This window comes from Anopheles darlingi, chromosome 3 (assembly GCF_943734745.1).
Source record: "Anopheles darlingi chromosome 3, idAnoDarlMG_H_01, whole genome shotgun sequence".
Taxonomy (NCBI): Eukaryota; Metazoa; Arthropoda; class Insecta; order Diptera; family Culicidae; genus Anopheles; species Anopheles darlingi.
The window spans coordinates 16796467-16816535 of NC_064875.1; the positions used below are offsets into that span (position 1 = coordinate 16796467).

At 46.7% G+C, this 20069-nt stretch overlaps 2 protein-coding genes across 2 annotated transcripts in view; both read left to right on the top strand.

The window, feature by feature from the left end:
* Nucleotides 1-20069, top strand: part of LOC125953375 (pericentrin) — a 465615-nt gene that overhangs the window by 30598 nt on the left and 414948 nt on the right. The gene's annotated exons all lie outside the window — the stretch shown is intronic.
* Nucleotides 3169-19003, top strand: LOC125953533 (synaptotagmin-11). Its single transcript, XM_049683157.1, has 7 exons — nt 3169-3221; nt 13831-14412; nt 14561-14644; nt 15426-15843; nt 15918-16108; nt 16569-16805; nt 16874-19003. The coding sequence occupies exons 2-7, from the start codon at nt 13984-13986 to the stop codon at nt 17156-17158; spliced, it is 1644 nt and encodes a 547-aa protein (XP_049539114.1). The 5' UTR covers nt 3169-3221; nt 13831-13983; the 3' UTR covers nt 17159-19003.

Below are 20069 nucleotides of genomic sequence, written 5' to 3' on the forward strand. Positions count from 1 at the left end.
GCATGGGTGTCATCTGGATTCAGCATCCTGGATTCTCTCGTGCATATGGGTTGGTGCGGTTTTTAGCAGGTTCTATCACGCAAATATAATGTGTACGAGCGGTGGTTTGGCTTTGCTGCCGCATCCGTATAGTGTTTCTCCTGAGCTGCTAATAATTTTAATTTGAGGATTTCGAAAAGTTAACCACCCGGCAATGTTAGTGAACTATCGCTGGAACCAGGAAATGTTATACGGTTGATCCATTTATTTGCATTAAAGAATGGCAAACAATGCAATTTTTGAATCAAGTGCTTACTATAGTTTTGAGGTCGTGTATCATATTCAGTGTTGAGACTCTGTAAAGGGCAAAATCTTACAAAACCAAAGCTTTCATCAAACATATCACAAAACATATGGTACGCAAGGGGCGGGTTGCTTACATGGACTTTATGTTAGTTCACCAAGAGGCTCCCTATTGTTGGAATATTTTATCAAAAAAGCAGTGAACCGTGAATCACTTCTTTGAAATGTAAAGAAAAAGGAAACATCTGTTCCAATATCAAAAACCCACTATTTGCTGCTTCAAACATGTTTGCTCGAGCGAATAACAAGCCCTCCATTATTGGTCCTAACAGCTGTTCCGTTGAGCCGATCCTCTTTCTCAGGCTTATGCGCCGCATTGCCCGGGCAAATCACGTTCACCGGGGCCGCGAATTTGCTGTTTGCGTGGCAAAGGAATCTGGTCCGCAGCTCGCTCTACTATCCATGAATGACGCACATGCCAACGTGGCCGGTAACGTGAGTAGCCGGGATGTGTGGCCCCCGGATGGAAAGAAACGAGTCCGCGCAACAGAGAGAGAGAAAGAGAAAGACATGCGAATAGGATGAGGATTGCGCCGGCCAAGATACTGAGCTAGTGGGACCGGTGAGCTAGTGATAATGCGTGGTCGTCCCAGGGCCGCATTTTATGAGGGTAAAAGGTGGAACATGGAAACCAATATGTTCAGGAAAGTAGGCGCAAAACATTCGGACGACACACACACACACGCCAACGTACCAGCGGCGGCCAAAGCCCCACAGTGTTGGGCGCCTCCGATTCGTTTGCTCCGAAGAGTAAATGGCACCCGAACGCTTGTGAATGGTGGCAGGACATCCGGTCGGTCGCAAATATCTTAACTGTAGAACGAAAGTTACAGAGAGGAAGAGAGAGAGAGAGAGAGAGAGAGAGAAAGAGAGAGAGAGAGAGAGAGAGAGAGAGAGAGAGAGCGAAGCTCGCCGAATGGAATTTTCATTCATTACTAGCATTTTCCGGCACGTCACTGAACACTGGAGGCTGGCATCGTTTCGGTGGCTTCGGTCGTTCCGTTGTTTTTGCCATTCTAGTAAAGGATTGGCAGCGCGTCTTTGTCTAGGCGAGCAAGGCTTCTGCATCTCGGCAAGGCTTCGGCGAACCCGAACGTTAATGCTGTGAGGGTTTTGTTGGTTTTGAAAATCCGGGCTTGTTTGCGTTGGAAATACCGGCAATCCCAGTGATGGCGGGAGTGAAGAGAAGGTCGGCAAATGTTGTGGCCATAAATTGTGGAGCGGATGAGAGATGGTTTAAGATTTTCGGATGTGATTACACTGTGGGGTACAGTGAAGGTTGCGTGTTGCTCACCAGGACTTAAATAGGACTTGAATTGCGTCGTGTAGCTGGTCGAGCTTTTAGAATGTGGAGCATTTCGACAATAATACATTGCAATAGTTAATTTAAGTTTATGTCACTACATTTTACACAGAGTACAGACAGGGGTTACTATTTAAGGAAATATATTATTTTTTCCTTTAATATTGTAAAATTATACCCAACCAAAACAGTGCTAAATGGTGTTAAAACAGGCTTAAAAGTAACAAAACAGACGAGGAGGAGACTCGGCTAACATCAGACGAGAATGGCTGACGACGACTCAGTCCCTAAACTGACAGAGCGAAGCTAGATGGAACCAGATCGTACAGACATTATTTCCAAAAATGGTTAACACTTGAGATAGGTAAGTAAGTTTTGCTACAATACAAAAATCTCTCTCTCTAGTATTTTTTAGCATAACCAGCCACGAGGCTCTCTAACAACGGGCACGATAAAAATGGTTCCTCACTGTGTCGCTATCCGTTATCATCAAAACATACCGGTGTCCCTCGCATACGGTGCGCCAAACCTCGGCGCGAACCCGAGAGGACGAGCTGTTGTGTTGGCGTGCTCGGTACGCAAAGTAATGACGTTGGCATCACCCGAGACGCCTTTCAGTCGCAACCGGACAGCTGGCTCGCACGGATCCCCAGGCTATTCGCAGCTCCCGGTTCCGGGTTTGTGCTGCACCGGTAGCTTTTTGCAGGAATCGACAACGACAGCGGCCGAACCGCCACGACCGGAAGCTAGCACGAGCCGAACGTGCGTGTCCTGGCCGAAGTTACACGAAAGCTCCAGACGCACCAGAGCGTTTCATGTGGGACATTAGGTCGCGAACCAAGGAACAGTGCTACTCCAGTGTAACCGGCGCTCGGCAACTGGCCAGGTGTACAGGGCTTACAACCACGATTCGCGTACGATGTGTGAACCCAGAGCGTAATGGTTGGTGGCGGTTTGCGGCAGCAACAAGAACACCGTGCAGTGCTGGTACCACGCTGGTACAGTGGTCAGTAAATATTTACTAGCCTAAAACAATCGCGCAACAATCGAGTGGTGACGGCAATCGGTGGCAGCAGGTGTTGTGTTTGAGATTACGGTTCGTGGTTGTGTTGGCGCGATGTTCTTAGACAAACGTTGAGCCCGCCGGGACAGGATAAGAGCATTGTAACGAGATGATGTAATGGTGAAGTTGTTGACATCGGTGCTTTGTTGCTTCACGCTGCTGGTTAGGCTTACCGGAAGGATACTAGAGTGTTTCAAGGGCCAACTAATGACTCCTTCTGTCCCGGCCCTGATGGCACGTTAGTCACGCTTACTGCGCGAGAGACAGAGATCATCCCGAAAGGTGAGGGTTTACCATATCACTTACGTAAGGAACGGCATCGCTCTAACAGCTGTTTGTTGGATGATCTCTCCCTCCGTCCGCCGTCCTTCCACTCGAACTATTGCGTTGTTGAATCCGAGCTTCACGCAAACGGGGAGCCTCGGGTTCGAGTGGTGCTCGAGAGTTGAACGTCCTTGAACGGGGTTTTCCCAAGCGGATAGGCAACGTACCGAGGCCCCCATTTGGAGGGAGGTGAGTAGTGTGTTAGATTGGCCGTAGGATAAGCAATCAGTCGCCTGCGGGGCAGAGACTAGCGAGTGTCCTCCTGTTTACTGGTGCAGTTGGCTCGATGTTTGCCGCAGCTACATTGTTGGTTTATGTGTGTGTGTGTGTGAGTGAATGAGCAACGCAGCGTGCAGTAGAGGGGAATGCCGGAACGAAAGAGTGCAAGAGACAGGCCCTTGAAGTGGGTTTCCACCAATTATCTCTTTAGGTGTCTTCTCTTGGTTGCAACCCTCGTTGGCTGCCTGTTTGCTGTGCAATGGACTGTCACTAATGAAGGGTGAAGGGGGTTCCTGCCATCCGCCAGTTCCACCAGGCACGCTTCGCTCATGTTGCTAGGTGCCCTTTTGCTACAACTTTTTTTTTTAGAAAGATGGCTTACTAGATCCGAAGTTATGACAAAGCACAGGTTTTTCGCATTTTCAAGCAATGCTCGGATGGGTAACAAATGCCCTTTATGGATGTTCCTGTGGTTGCTGAAATGTGATTCACAGATCCTGAAATGTGATTCACAGATCCCCAATTTATTCCACCGCTTTAAAGGACTGCAAAAGCGCTCTTCATATCGCTTGCGGACGCTCGTTTTGCTGTTTTATCGCTTCCGTGTAGCGATAAAGCGTCGCACCATCTTATCGTCAGTCAGCAAATCCAATAAAATTGAGCTTCACCGGGCGAAGGTGAAGGAAAAGACGCGACGAAAATCCATAAAGCCCCAAGGCAGGCAGACAGATAGGCAGGAGATCGATCAAATACCGGGCTTTATCACTCGCGGCGTCCTACCGACCGAGCTGAGTAAAAGGTTGGACCGTTTTATGAAACATTCCGAAGAAGGTACGATGGGAGATAGGAAAGAGATGGAAGTGTAAACTGGTTTTTCCTATTTGGACTTCAATCTTTATCGATAAAAACTGTTTGTGAATTGAGGCGAATGCGTTGTACGGTGAAAATGAATTGCACTCCGCTGGACCTGCCCCCTCCTTTTTGTAAGCGATCAACTTACTCTACCCCTACACGGTTGGCCTACTCGCCAACCTTCCACGGGGCACATTAATTTTATTCGACCGTTAAAACTACGATCAAAGTCTGACACGATAATCCATTCAATGGTGTTGTGTACCGGGCTTGCGCGCCGGATGGGATCGCACGGTCCGGCGGGTGGGGGGAATGGTGAGTCCAACATTGCAAACCGAGGGGCTGCTGCCCTTTACGCCTCAACGCTGGATGACAAGTTTGCGAAACTAATCAGCAAGTTGATCGGCTTGACGAACCGCTCAGCTCCGATGCTCCGAAAGCCACCGTTTTTGCAAGGACGTTTCCTTTGCCGTCTCATTCAGCCGTTACAGCCAGCGCGTGCTGCTACAGGAGTTGCATAACTTTGAGGTGCTGCAGGAGTGCTTTCGATGCGCCACATCACGCGGAATGCCAACGAAACGTGCAGAGAGTTGCTTCTCTGACTAAGGTTATGGTGCAGCAGCAGCAGCAACACCAACTCGAGTCCCGGTTGAGTAGGTCGTTTTGGTTCGGGAAACTTCTACTCCAAGCCTTCTGAGATGTAAACTAGCACTGGCAGAGGAAAAGTGGAAAAGTTGCAATGCGTCAGTTTGGTAGCGTACTGGTTGATTATCGGAGCTTGCACTGAGCGGCTATCATCTAGCAGGATGAGGAAAAGCAAATCAAATTTGGAATACTCCGAAGTAAGAAAAACAAAGTAGCAGACGAGTGGAGCAACATCACGGTACGATACACTCGCCTGTAATTTAGATGATAATTTGGGGCGTTCCACGTTGCGGTCACGGTGTTTTGGAACTATTCGTCCTCTAACGATGCTGCTGCTGCTGCTGCTGCTGCAGATGACGATGATGAGGGAAATGATAGCGATTTTCGTTTGCGGCGATATAGCGAGGCAACGAAGAGATACTTTGATTACGGTCATTACCGTCCACTTGATGCGAGCGTTTGTTGCGGCAAGCGAGAGCTTGAAGCATTGAATGGTTGGAGCTTAGGGTTTCTGACGAAAAAGGAGCGTCTAGAGTCGTGGAAACAATTTGGACGCACACGCCAGAGATTTCGCTCCGCCAAAGATGGCGCCATTCCCATCGTGGAATGTATCATTCATCGATTCCCGGTCCTTTATGATTGAATCGACCGCTTAAGATCGTGTGTACCGAAGAGAATCCCTGTCCTGTTAAAGCTGCAACGCCACGGCGTGTGTGGCGTTCACATTGTTGGTAAACCAGCAAACCAATTATCTGGTCAAATATTTGCCACCATAAACATCGCTCCGAAAAGCCACCCAGAACGCATAGCAGCCGTTTGCAGCCGAGCGCTTTTTTGGGGAGCTTTTAAAGCGACAAAAGCCCATAAAATGTCCACGAGAATAACGACCATGGAAGACCTCACAAGCGACAGTGGCGAGCGAATCCCCCGGTGAGCAGTGTGAAAGGAAGAGATAGTCCTAGCTATTTGAAAACGGCCGCTCAGCATTCATAAGAACGTAAACCATAAAATGGCGCAGGAAGGGGGTCAGCAGCAGAAGTAGCAGCAGCACAACGTCGTGCTTATCGTGAAACGCAACGAGAGTGCGGAGGTGTTTTTTTTTATTTGATTTGTCCTTGGTTGCCTTTAGTGATTTTTTTGACGGCATTTTTGGCAGCATACTTTTCCCAGGCCATCCCGGAGACCACCGTGGAATGTGCAATATTAATCGAAATGTTTTGTTATCGTGTCGTATAGCGCGATGTGCTGTGAAGTATTGACGCTCGTTCTCGGAACCGTTGATCCGTGCGAGAGGGCAATGTTTATGAGTCGTTTTGTACAGAGTAAGAGTGCGTAGGATGATGGCAATAGCGACCGGGTCGGTCGGTTGAAGCCATAACCATTATAGGAGCTGCTCAACAATGTCTCAATGTTTTTTTCACAGTCCAATGCATTATTCCTTAGCGTATTTTATCCTCCCTGTTGGTATCTTTCTGTTGGTGAGCATTTGTTTGTTACTGCAGTTGCAATCGTTCAGTTATTTGACTTATTTTGAAAAGTCTTTTTGAACGGTCTGTTCATGCTGACATAAAATGGTTGTGGTTCTAAATTCGAGGTCTTCTGAATAGACTGATGGATATATTTTCAGGTTTTCTTCAACTTGTGGCAAAGGTTTTGTGAGGTGTGTCCTATCCTTATGAAACAGACAAAAACATTTCTTCAAAAGAGTCTCTGGTTTTCGTACCTATACATTGTTCACAAACCACAGACTTCGATCAAATCGCGATAAATTTCCAGATTTATTATTTAAATGGAATAAAATATAGCAAAAGCATGTAAACGGCAGTTTAGATAAAAACATGCAACTATGTTGCTTGCAACATTTTGTGCAACATTCATTAGTATAATACTTAAATTAAATGGCTGAATAGGAAGGGAACAAAATCGTTTGACGCCTCCCAGGAATAACGATTATGCTAACATTATTCATATGAAACGTCGCGGAAGTGCAAATACCCTATAATCACTGCACACGATTGGCAAATTAAATCGCATATGCAATAGCTACGATCGACTGCGACTGTTCCTCCCGTCAGTTCTCGTTACTCGACGTCATTCATTTGGAAAAGCTACCACCCAATGCGCATCGCTTACACACTTCATTGCAATAGTGAAGCCATTTAACATATCACATTACCTTCGTGTGTTTGCCGCTAAAAAATGGCTAACCTGATAGTACCTCAGCATGTCAACGGCTGAGACAGACAGATTCGTGGCAAGCTTTATCGTGACCAACCCGTTTTCCTTTGCCACTAACGGTCCACACTCCACAGGTGAGGCATTGTTTGCGGCCTCACAGTCCGATATGATGCTACCAAGAGTCCATACATCATCCGTAGAATACGTACGTACCTTGCCAGCCGGTTGTTGGTCGTCGGAAGCCAACGGAAGGATACGGATTGCTGACCTGAGATGGAAGGGATGAAGGATCGGGGCTTGGGTTGGGAGGCAGCCACGACCGTCCCAGCGTAACATCGCTGGCTGGTGATTTTGAGAGATGGCACGGAATCATCCACTCGTAAAGCAATTTTCCAGTTCATTAACACGGTCGTCTGTCACATGTAAGCCGCCTTGTCTCGAAGCAGCAGCAGCAGCAGCAACAACAACAACAGCACCACGACTCCGGTTCGTGCTTCAACGGCTACTGAGCTTGTTCACCGTGATGGTCAACGCCGTGCGCGCTGGTCAGCGCTAATGCATTTTATGTCCGGTGTGATTGACATTCCTTCCGCTGGGTAGCAGAGAGAAAAGGGTAACAATAATAATAAGCGATGGAGGCTTAAGTGTGATTAAGTTTCGTGTTTCAGGGCTCACCGGAGACAGATTGTCCCCTTTTGCCGCCGCGACCGAAGAGTGTTGTAAAGTTGAATAACTGTGGACACCGCGCAGAGCAGAGATTTGTATGGCATCGAGTCTCTACAGGCCTCTAAGCCTGATGAATAATATTTAAATGAATGGACAGCAGCTGCTGCATGCGTCCCCACAGGGCTACTGCGTTCGCTAAAAGGAAGCTCTGAGCCGAGAATTGCTGGCCACAACTAAGAAGCTTGTCAGTAATCGCCGTACTTATGCATTTTAATGTTTTCCACTTTCTCTGCTCCTCCAAGATTCTTCCGGCCAACCGGCTAGGGCAGAAAGGTGCCGGAGTTTGAGAAAGCTCCAGAGCGCCAAGCTAAGAAGCGCTCCCGGTAAGGAGGTGGCTCATTAGAATGATAAACGGTATAACGTTTTGAAGCCTCAGCTGCAGAGCATCTCCCGCATCCATTGGTACTGGCTCGTTGGCAATAGAGCCACTCTCTGGGGAGAGACATCCCGGAATACCGAGAATTCTGTTTAAAAAATGATGGGATATGAAATTGTGTTGCATGAAAATTAAACAAACTCCATCTAGCACACCATGACACACGAATGAGTTGGTCGAGAGCAAATGAGACCCGTTCGGTTTGACAGATTGTTTGCCAGGATTGATGGCGGCCCGGTTTGCAGTCGAGCCCATTCGATCGTGGGCGATGATACCAAATGCCATTATGTATTACACAAATCACAATCCCAGCTGCAGCTTCACATCGAGCTTCACATATTTGATTAATTATGCTCAATTGCACGGTCTCCAGTAAACCGTTGTAACCGCACCGCTGTCTGTGGTCGCCAGCCATCGAATGGTTCTGGACACTGGAATGACATTAATGCGCGGAGTAATGTCATTCCACGAAACTCGCGGAGCTACTGGTGGTGATGGCGGTGATGGCGTAGCTGGTTAGTTTGATGCCATTGTTTGCCACCATAATATGGCTTTATTAATTCGGACGAACATCGGAACCGGGCCAATATGTCGCAAATTTCTCCTCCTCCATCCCGGGGGGCTTGGTCGTTTGATTGAAACACAGGCATCTCATTAGCTGCCGTCCCCGAAGGGGGTTTGAGCTAATTTCCAAACGTCAAACCACAAACTACTATGGTTTCTCCCCACTCTCGGGAAGGGGGACCGTTTAGTAGCAGCGGACAGCGCCACAGGCCCGCTGCGTTGAACCCGGTTGAACCGGGTGCTGGGCGCCTCCATCTCGTCAGGCGCCTCCATCGACCACCGAGGTAGTGGCCATGGCTGCTGGTGGTGGGACGAGTTCATTGGAACCAATTTGATTAATTTTGCTCGACTCTCTCCCTTACCGTGTGTGTCTCTGTCCTCGGTTCTCCAGCGACCAGCATCGCGAGCTGGGTATGGGGCGCATAGTTCCAGCCCCTTTTCGTGGTAACGCAGCGTTCCCATTTACCAAAGGTCATCTACCAGCGGGTGTAATTGACACATTTATGTCGCATAATTGTCGTGGTGAAATGGGAACCCCCCGGAGAGGGGGGGGGGGGGCTTAAAATGGCCGTCGCTGATTGCGGAGAGACCGACGGCGATCGAGTGATTTCCCAGCATTATCATCACAAGGATGTGTGTGTGTGTGTGTGTGTGTGTGTGTGTGTGTGTGTGAGTTCGGATTTCGGATGGATGGAATGAGCAAATGGCTGCGAAACCGGTTGCTAAAGCACTCGAAAAATCGATTTTCGATACATTTACGGCGAGAAACCCGAGTTGGGGTGAAAGTGATAAACGCTTTTGCCGAGGAAATCATATCGAACGATAACCGATCCCGGTTCTTCTGCTGCTTTCTGCGTCATTGCGATACGTCAAGTTTATTTTCGGCTTTCCATCGGGAAGCTATCAATCGTTTCGATAACATAGCAGAGGGTGTGTGTGGTGGCCATGCATGGTAGATAACGTAAACGAGTTTTTGTCCAACCGGGATCGACCGGTAACTGTCGTTTCGATATCTCTTAATCACTGTTGTGCCGCGGTGTCGGTGGGGAATAGAGGGCCCGGGGTTGTTCAAATCACCGGAACGTGTCACTACAACCGCTGGCAGGGCCACTTGTCACCGCTTCAGGCTGAGAGTGTTCGCGGATCTACACGCTCGTCACCGACATTCATTCATCGGACACCACCGCTTACTTCGATTGAACGTTCGATGGAAGCTCTGGAGTGTAGATGATTCGGAAATGATCTGGATTCTTCTGGTCTGCGTTGAAAGGTTACTCGCTCACACACACACACGCACAGACAGACAAACGCCGCTACCCTTTTGCGGCGCACATATCGGATTGCTCGATCGGAAGGAGATTCGACAAACGGGGTTTATACAATCAATCACTTTAATACCTTTGTTTTTGCCCGGGGGTCAAACCCTTCCGCCCCAACAGGTCCACCATTGACTACACCGAGTCGGACAGTGAGCCCCAGTGAGTGAAGGGGTTGAAGGGAGGGTGGTTGCAAGGATCAAGGAGGGTTGGTCGGGGCTGGCATGTAGTCTGAATCGTTGATTGAAATTGATAGCTACGTTTTGCGTGCGATGAGACACTCTCCAGGTTGGATGGAGGATGGATGCCCTTCACCGTCTGCAACCCCCTCTGCATGCTACTTATGTTCGATTTTTAAGCAGCAGGAAATAAAACCAATCCTTCTATCTTTCGATGCTCCGATGCCGGCATGAGTAGGTGGAGAAAGTGGATTTTCCTTTACTGGATCGGCTCCTGGATAGCTTTCGCAGTTGATTGTTTCTACTTTAAAAGTCTACTATAAAGATAACAAACAACCAAGTAGTTGCGAAGTGGCCGTCTTGGTTCGAAAGGCGATGATCACTTCTTCATGTGACTATCAGGAGTTGGTCCTTTGAGTCGCACAACGTTTCCATCGTTATCACCTCGTACAGGGCAAGGGTGCCTTAAGGGTAAAAGGGCGTAAAGGGGATGCTTTTGCTGCTGCTCCTTCTGGATTAGCGGCCCTATTTGGCCCCACGGTGATGTTCGGTTTAATTTATCGCTTTTCGTTCATTCGACTCAGTCTGGTCAAGCTGACCGACCGACGAAGCGAGAGGTCAGGAGTCGTAAGCGAAAGACAAAAAGAAAACAAAAAAAAAACGGAAAGTTTACCCTTCGAATGGCGACGATGGGTACGATGTACAACGCCATGGTCCGTGCAGCGAGAGTAGCGAGTCGAGGAAGGTGAGAATTTTTAAGAACAAAAGTTTCCCGGACATGGAAGCGAACTTTGTTGGACCGGCGACGGGGAGGGAAAGTTTACAAAGAGACTCGTGGAGGACGAGTTGGGACTTTCCGTTGCCGGTGGTGGAAAATTAACTGGTGGAAGCCAATTGGTAGCGTAGAGACAGCGGAATAAGGGTTTTCTGTTTTACGGATGAGTTCGCAAAACAATCCTATTCCCTTTCGGAAGCCATTCTTCTTTTAAACAACTAGCAGGAACACTAGCTCGTGGCAATGACAAACCGGAGCAACGCTTACGGTTTGTTTGTATTATTTACAGCAATTAATGTTTTTGAATGTAGAGTCTCTTTGCCGATTTGTTGTTGTTCGTTGAAACTTGCCATTTGCTTCCCGGGCTTCGCGGAAACTCCGCACCGTATTGTTGGTGTGTTAAAAAGTGTTATCCAAAGTATATTTATCCTCCGATGGGCAATAAATAGAATACAAAAACCAGCCAGAAAACGAGAAATTGTTCCCCATGCTCGCATCAATACAGCCTTTTTTTGCAAATACAAACCCCTAAGCTAACTCCCGGAAGTAACGAATACAGTTAATTTTTACGAACACAACCTCTCAATCAATTTGTATTTGAGTTGCATTTCATTGTACTTTATTTGATAATCGGCAGCAAATACCCAGGCTGCCAATAGCACCCTTCTGAAAATTTTCTACCTTTACATGGATTGCACTTAAACATATGTTTCTTCGAACGGTCCTTTTCTCGTCTACAGAGAGTGGTGGGATGTGCAGTATATAACCCCCGGGGTTATTTTACGGACATTTGTCAGATTTTTTTCCTTCGCAAAACCCCCTCTCTGGTGTTGAACAGACTCAAATACCAACTTTCATACCTTCCTTTCGGATCAGTTAGCTTCAACGCGGGACGTACGGACAATCAGATGGAAATTCATTTTGATATATTTAGCATTCGCGGAACTCACTTCAATTTCTATCGAATGCACACATCATACTTGGCAATTATTGTTGTCACTCACCGTGCGATTGAATTATAAAAATGTCTGCTGCATCCAGGTGGGCGTATCATCACGATAATGGAATGCATAGCGAAGCAGGCATCGTTTTCGCTATATGTTGATAAATTGAAAATGGTTCGATCAAGTGGGTCTTTGCAGTGGTATCTATTTCCAGTCAAGGGTGCTTCAACCAGAAGAGCTCACAAATAACATTTTTTTAAGGGAAATATATACTGTGAACGGTACAGTATATCCTTGTGGGGTTCAGAAGCCGCCTGAAACTACTTTGTGTTGTTGTAAATTATGAGCATATTTTAATATTTATGTCAGTAAGTTTAACTATTTGTTTTGTGATTCATTTAAGATTGGCTAAAAATGTGTAAGTTGCAGCAAGTTCTCTTCATAAAAACCGGCGTTTGGTTTCAAGGGAACTGCTATTATCCCCAAATGAAAGCTGTTCTCGAATGTTTATGCCGAGCACAGCTCCTTTGACCTTCCATTTTTATTTAAGAAAAATATGTACTAGCTCTACTGCCCGAATTTAAATAATCTTAGGAGCCTTAACATGAGAAACGCTGCTGTAACTGATCGAAGCGTCAGTTAGCAAACATTTATTTTACAAATTAAATATTACACAAGCAATTCATATCCAAACTGTTTTCTGTCGCTCTTCAACTCGGTTTCCTATAAAATCCAGTGAAACTATCCAACGTGTGATTTCGAAATTTCTTCTCTTGCAAAATGCAAACATCCTTCGGAAGGACCAATGGATTGGCCCTGTGCTTGTCCATTAAAGCTTGTTTCGAATTTCTGCAGAGCAACAGTACTACGAAGGAACGGAGCTGCTGGGAATTGAAAGTTATTAGCTTCCGCTTATTCATCGGAACAACCGGAACCACTACATCCGGCTACCTCCTTACGCCGCAAACTCAACAAAACGCGTCACTTTCGCGATTCACATTCCCTCTACCTGGTGGGGGGTGCGATTGGGTGCGATAATTGGCATCCGTTGCCCTTCTTTTGCCCGCAGTTACTGTGTCGAATGAGGCTGCGAATGAGAAAGAATAATTGAATTACTGTTCCATCTATAACTAGAAGACCGCTATCAACAACCCACCCGTTCGAGCATCTGTCATCGTGGTTTGTGGTTGAGACGAATGGCGGTACGAGATGCGAAGGGAATGTTGTTGTTGTGGTTGTTTTCGCCCTGTTGGCTACCTCTCCCGGATCTATTACCTTCGTGGGTGGGTAATTGATGAGGTGAACGGACAACTGTCGCGCAGCGCAGCGCAGCGCAGGGCCAATACAGTCTGCCTGCAGGTGGTGTTGAGTGACGAGTCGAGCGGAATATAGTGTGGTTATCATCACCATCATCATCATTAATGCAGCGTACCATGATGAATGAGCGTCCATGACCACGCCGATGGGTGGCATTTTTTGCTGGATGTGTTATTCCTGGGATTCATCGATTCCCGTGTGGATGGATTGATAAGGATCTCACGGTAATTCCTTCCAGGAAGGCAAGGCTATAATGCTTTGCTGACATCCCCTGCCATGAACAGAATTTGCATTTATGCTCCATGCATTTTGATTATTCTTGATAAAGTATCATTCATTAAACTTTTCGGCAATTCATTTCATTTCAAGGACTACTTGGAGCGCTCTACCCTCTCCGAACAGACGTTCCAGTTGAAGTGAACTCGATGTCAGAAGGGGAATCCCTTAATAAGAAATTCGCTCGGCAAGCTCTTCGAGAATCCCCAACGGTCTGCCCGGGCTTTATTGCGTCTGCCGTTGGCACCCATGTGGACTCAAGTGGAAGACGTTGGAGCTGTCCGAGATCGACCTTCGGACGATGATTAGTAGTAGCTCCATTCGGTTTTCCGCTTTTGCCATCCTTGCGAGCTGCGTTATTATTGGTTTTCGTTGCGGTGTCTTCTTGCTTATCCTCTTATCCAATTTTTTTTTCCTTTCGTTTTTTGCAGCTTCGTACTCCAATCCCCAGTGAGTGAATAGTCAAGAGTGTTGCTGGTTGTGTCTTAAGAGAGACATTCTGTGGCAGGTGTTGTCCTTGGACGTGACAAGTGTGGAACCAAGGTACCAAGGATAAACAACGCACAGCGCAGCCAGCTTCAGCGATGGTGTTTGTCAGTTCGGCGGTTCTTGGGGCGGCCGCCGGTACCGGTCTCGCCCTACTGGTGGCCGTCACGATTGTGATGTACCGGTACTACGTGGTGCGCCGGAAGGGCAAGGAGTGGGCCGAGCTGGACCGGCTGGAGGAGAAAAAAGCTGCCCGGAAGATCAACCTGCAGGAGTGTAGCGTGACGAGTGGTTCTGTGCCGGTACAGCCGGCCAGCAGCGTCGTCCATCACTCGATTAGTTCGGAAACGCTCGCGACGGGACCGGTCGAGCTGGCACCCAGCCCACTGCAACCGCCACCGGTGGCGACCGGTGCGATGAAGAAATCCTACGGCACCGCAACCGGTGGCCCTTCCCGGACCGCTTCCGTCCCGACTTCGGCCGGTTCGCGCAACAACAGCATGGAAAGCGTTCACTCGAGAAGCTCGGTAAGTAACGGTCGAACGTCCGGCTGTCCATGGCATGTCTCCTCCTCCGACGACGACGACGACGACGAATTAAGGGCTCAGTGCTAATAGTAGTTCGCACTGTCTGGGGATGGTGTTCCATTTTTTCTCTTCGTTTTTCCTTTCCCAGAGCTACCGGGAGACGGTGCCCAAGTTTATGACTCACGCAAACAGTGACACCCGGTCGACGACGTCGGATAATATTATCCTGCGGGTAAGCTAGCAGCAGCGTAATGAGGGTTTTGAATATTTTAAACAATCAACCAGTGGGGCGAGCTTTCATTTTCTAGAGGTCGCTTCTTGTTCGTTGCCGTTGAAATCTCTTGATGGTCGCCATTATTGCGTTTGATGAAATTACATATGAAATTACGACGAGCTGGTTTCTTTGAAATTATTTGATTATTATTGGTATTATGCACACATATTTCAATCTCATTGCATTAGTTGCGTTTGAAGCAAACTAGTTAATACATTCTAAAATTGTTACGCATTTGAAACTTTAGTTGAAATGGTGTTTTAAACACTTTTTAATCACGTTTATGGATTTTATAAGATTGTTTTATCCTTTACATATATATTTCTAACACAAGTTATATGTTTCTATCAAATTTTATTTCATTAGTGTTTTGCCAATTTACTCATAATGGTGTAGTTTATACGTCAATTCAACAATCAGTTTCTTACTTTATCATTATTTCCTAGATTTTCTTGTTTTTTGTTTCTTGTAGTTTGTATGTTTCTTCATACTTTCATAACCTTTAAATTGTATTACACAGTTTCTTTAATATTTCCATGTCGTATTATCAACTTTTCAACGCTTGCTTAATATTGTCAAAGAAGGAACATATTTTCGCTACCAGGAGGATTACATATTTACCAAGATTTGATACCGTAATAAGTAATCTTAATGTAACGGTTGTCTGATATCATTGATTGGGGCGCTAACTACTGTAACTCTCAAATCGATTTATCTCCTATACCTGCCCCTCCATCAGAAGTCCCGCTCCCCCAGCCCGATGCGTACGTTCAGCCTCGAAGGACGTTTACCACTGATCGGTTCCGGTTCCGGTTCGGGAATCTCGCCACTCGCACGCGACGGAACAAACGAACGTTCTGGCAGCAAGGCCAGTCTCGCCTCGGTCATCAGTGTGAACCCACGGGACATTAGCTCACCGAAGAAACGCAACAGTACCTTCTCCGGTGTTGTCTCGCTGTCTGGCGAGTCGTACGTTCCCGACTCACCGATCGGTTCGATCCGCTCGGGCAGCGACAGTAGTGCCGGTGGCCGATCACCGAGAAGACGCGTACCGGTCATCCTGGCAGCCAACGATATCCACTCGGTGGTTGGCCGGTTCCATCTGCGGTTGAAGTATGACGGCAGCAAGGAGGAGCTACTGGTGCATCTGATTGAAGGTGAGTTGGACAGACCGGGCTTTCGGCCATCGTGACACAATTTTTCTCACAATCCATCTCATACGCATCGGCAGGACAAGATCTAACACCGGCCACCGATGCCGGCTTCCGAGATCCGTACGTCAAGATGTATCTGGAACCGGACGAAGAGCAGCGCACCCAGCAGACGGCCGTACACCGCACCGAAACGCACCCATACTTTGACCAGCAGCTGTCGTTCCCGCTCAAACCGCGCAACCTGGTGAAGAGCAGCTTCGTGCTCCAGGTAGGAATAGGGGGTATAGGCGGGTGCAATTTGAAGCCATTTTCCGAGGAAATCCTCTCATCCCGAGACAGGAAATTGAAATCATTTCGTTGTAATCAGTGCTCATCAGTGGATAACGTAGGATAACGACACAGGACGTCACGAAACTTGTTTCATCTTGAGACAAACGTCAATCGCATCCCGTCTTGTCAAAAGCAGATGCTCTCTTAAACATGCTGAAAGCCTGCTTGAAATGCTAATTGCGATAAGTAATTGGATTCCCTTTTCCATTCCTGGTAATGATATGATTGCGAAGGACCTACCGTGCTTGACAGTTCGCTCCAAGTTGAATGTCGAAGGTGAAAGAAAGTGACACGAATCACAGGAGAAGATGTAGATGTATTTTTCACAAGAATTTACTCTACACGTTATCCCGAGTAACATTAATGTAGCTACATTCTTACCTTTTATGTCGTTACAGCTGCTTGATTATGATCGATTTTCACACGATGAGGTCGTCGGTGAGATACGGTTCCTGCTGAATACGCTCGACCTGTCCGGTTGCGAGCTGTGGGGCGATCTGATAGCTGTTCGGCGACCGAAGGAAGCGGCAGCCGAGCTGCTGATATCGCTCAGCTATCTACCGCAGGCGGAACGGTTGACGGTCGTCGTGATGAAGGCGAAAAATTTATCAATTTCTCACGAACCTTTCGTGAAGGTGAGTTTGTCAGTGGTGCTGAAGTCGTTGCGTGATTGATTCATCTAAACTTTCCTCTATCCTTGCAGCTCTACCTGCTGATGAACGATAAGCGGGCGAAGAAGCGCAAAACCAGCGCCATCCGGGCACACGATCCGACGAACCCGATCTGGAATGAGGCCTTCACGTTCGAGTTGCCCGCCTCGCAGCTTCAGGATGCCGGTGTCGAGTTGTTCGTGACGTCGAACGAGGGTGAAGGGCAGGATCTCGGTTGTGGCGTTGGGTTGCGCGAGGGTGGCACCGGTACCCAGCACTGGCAGGATCTGATGCAGAACAACCGCAAACCGATCGCCATGTGGCATCTGCTGCGATAAAGCAGACAGGCAGACAGGTGAGGTGAAAACCGAAAGCCTATAACGCACTTCCATCGATAGGATACAACAACTGCTGGCACCGTTTCGGTGTCAGTGTCCTTGCGCAGAACCCAACGAGTTTCAGAAAGTTCAAAACCATATACCAACAACGCAGTGCGTGACGTGACGGTAACGCATACGGCTCAAAGAGAGGGGGTGGGAAAGGATATTTTGTATGCATGTTATTCGATGTTTTGTCTAATGGGAATTTATTAGCATAAAGAAGAGATTGTGTTGTGTTTCAGACACAAGGGATGGTTTCAGCAGAATGTTTCTGTTGGAAATATGTCTCCGTACAAAGGGCAGGTGGTTGGATCGATAGATTCACGCAGATGATGTTGAATGGTTTACAATTACCAAAGATAAAAAAACGAAGCTACTTTATTACCAAAAGAAAAGTATTAACGTGTAGACTGACTTGTATAAGGATTTGACTGTGTACTTGGAATAACCCGAAACGAAATCCTATAAATCGCTGCAACAGTGAAACTAAACTTAAAATAAGCACTCATAGTCCTGAAAGGGTAAATCATTCAATAGAACCAACATCCGACATCCATATGCTCACACGCTCGCACGCGAACAGATAGACTTTACAACACAAATGTCGCTTTAATTGTAGAGGAAAGCGGAAGCAAGAAGCAAACTTTAATCCAGGAGCTTACATAACACACACACAGACACACAAACACACAAACATGCACACATGGAAACAGCCACATACCGAAAAATAAATCGAAAACAACATGAGCATGATAAAAAAACCCGCCCCAAAGACAGAAAATTCGGCTGCAAAAAGTAGATTTTAAAATCAGAAAACGCTTGAAGTATAATAATGATGATAAATGTTTTATAAAAATCCACGGTACGCGGCCGAGCAAAAGACGCCAGCTCTCATTGAAGGTCCCCAAGGTTCCGGGAATTCATGCTCTATTCTACCGTAGCCATTATTCTTATACATGCAACCCACTGAAATATACAAGTGTAGTACTATATTTATAAATAAACATATACATACACATATATACTTATATACATATATTGGTACATATATACAGATAATCCGCAGGCAAAACACAGGCTCAGCAACCGTGAAATCTAACTGGATGGTGCAGCTGCAAAGATGCCGCCATTATTTTATGTACATTAGCAAAACACTACAACAGCACCACATTCTAAAGACAAAAGATAAACATAATGAATGGTTCCCTTCTGCAAACAAAACAAACAAAACAAAACAACCACGGCTCTAGCCCTCTAGGCGAATGCATCTGCTAATGCTGCTGCTCCCGCACTGCGTAGAGGCTAAGAGGATAAAGTGAACCCCCCTTTTTCGGCCTAGAGTTACTAGCACCCACCGCACTATAGGAGAGTAATGACACTATCGACTTGACTGGTACCCACCTTAGAACAAAACGTTGGCATCATCTGTTTCATCTCTTATCATTTTCCACCATTTACGTTGGTAAATGGAATGAAGCTCATGAAACCATAGATCAACTGGATTATAATCACAATCACGCCCCGTACCGTAACTCACCAACGGCTTAGCCATTTTACAGCTCTGTACATGTTTCACTTTAAAGCGCTGTCTCAATGTACTGTTAAAGTGACTATATGAACAACATAATTTCCTCACAAACTGCCAGTCGATGTGCAGCGCGGCTTTGCATGATAAGTTTTGCACGGAAGGTGGCACGGAAAGGTGCTGTAGTAGGTGTAGGCGCTTGGTAGCACAGAGGCAGGGCAGGACAGGGCAGGGAAAAGCTGGAAATGTAATATCGGATTTTCAATAAAAAGCTATGACAAACGACAGCAAAACTAGTTTCTCTTTCTGATCCTTTCAGGATTTTCCTGGCTCTCATGGGGCTATCGTCGTCCAAGGGAGTCATGTTTTGATTAGAAGCTAGTTTGTCCAATGTAATCAACCCCGTCTCATTCTCTTCCTCCTTTGAGACATATCTCTTCTAGCCGTACAGTGACGACGACGACAATTTCACGTAATCGACCTTTGACATTTCTGTTCGATTTGATTTGTCCTGGCTTTCCCTGGTGTCAGATGGCATTTCTTGCGTTGCTAGGAGGCAACCACTACGTCCCTGACCGACAGTAAGGTCGGTATCTATCGAACTGCGACTGTTGAAATGAGAGTTGACTTGGTTGGAAATGGTAGGTATTTCATTTGGAAAATGCAGTGCCTGCAATTCATTTAGCTCTGTGAAGTGCCCGACTGCTTCATCTTGACTGACTGGAAATACTTGAGAAAGGTAATGCATTTCCAGCAATTTGCAGAAACAAGCAATAAAACGAGTGCAATAGCAAACGGCATCAGCTTCCATGAAAAAAATGGAATTCTCTGCTGGTCATCTAGCAGCCTGGTCATCTAGAAGGCCCCGTAGTAGTCCTTTGCGTTGCACAGTAACACCGCTTGGAGTTACTACGGTACTTAAATGTCTCTAAAGAGAAAAGAAAAGGCGAAAATTATGTCATTACTGTTTTCCTTTGCTGATGAGTGCCACAATACAAATTACGATTTGTATGATTTGTTTTGACCTTTATTAGTGGCCTAAATCCGTAGGTAATACCTTCATCAAATATGTATCTAAATAAATAAAATAAAATTAGAGAAAATGGGCATCATCTGCTCGTCAGCCTTATGCTTGTTATCAATCCAGTTCTCTCATTCCATTAACATCCGAATGATAATCCCGCTCAGCGCAAGGTTAGAGAAGCAGCATCATAAGCAAGCTCTAGAGATCGTTTTCGCTCAGAGATCGACCACACAGACATTGCGCGCTGTCTTCTGATTGGACGGTGTGGCCATGCTTCTCTCATGATCGTCCGAGCGATCGAGCAGAGCCAGCGAGGCAAA

Coding starts and splice junctions, on each gene's coding strand:
- LOC125953533 (XM_049683157.1), top strand. CDS start 13,984: ATGGTGTTTGTCAGTTCGGCGGTTCTTGGGGCGGCCGCCGGTACCGGT. Junction 14,413..14,560: donor GCGTTCACTCGAGAAGCTCG/GTAAGTAACGGT, acceptor TTCCTTTCCCAG/AGCTACCGGGAGACGGTGCC. Junction 15,844..15,917: donor ACTGGTGCATCTGATTGAAG/GTGAGTTGGACA, acceptor ACGCATCGGCAG/GACAAGATCTAACACCGGCC.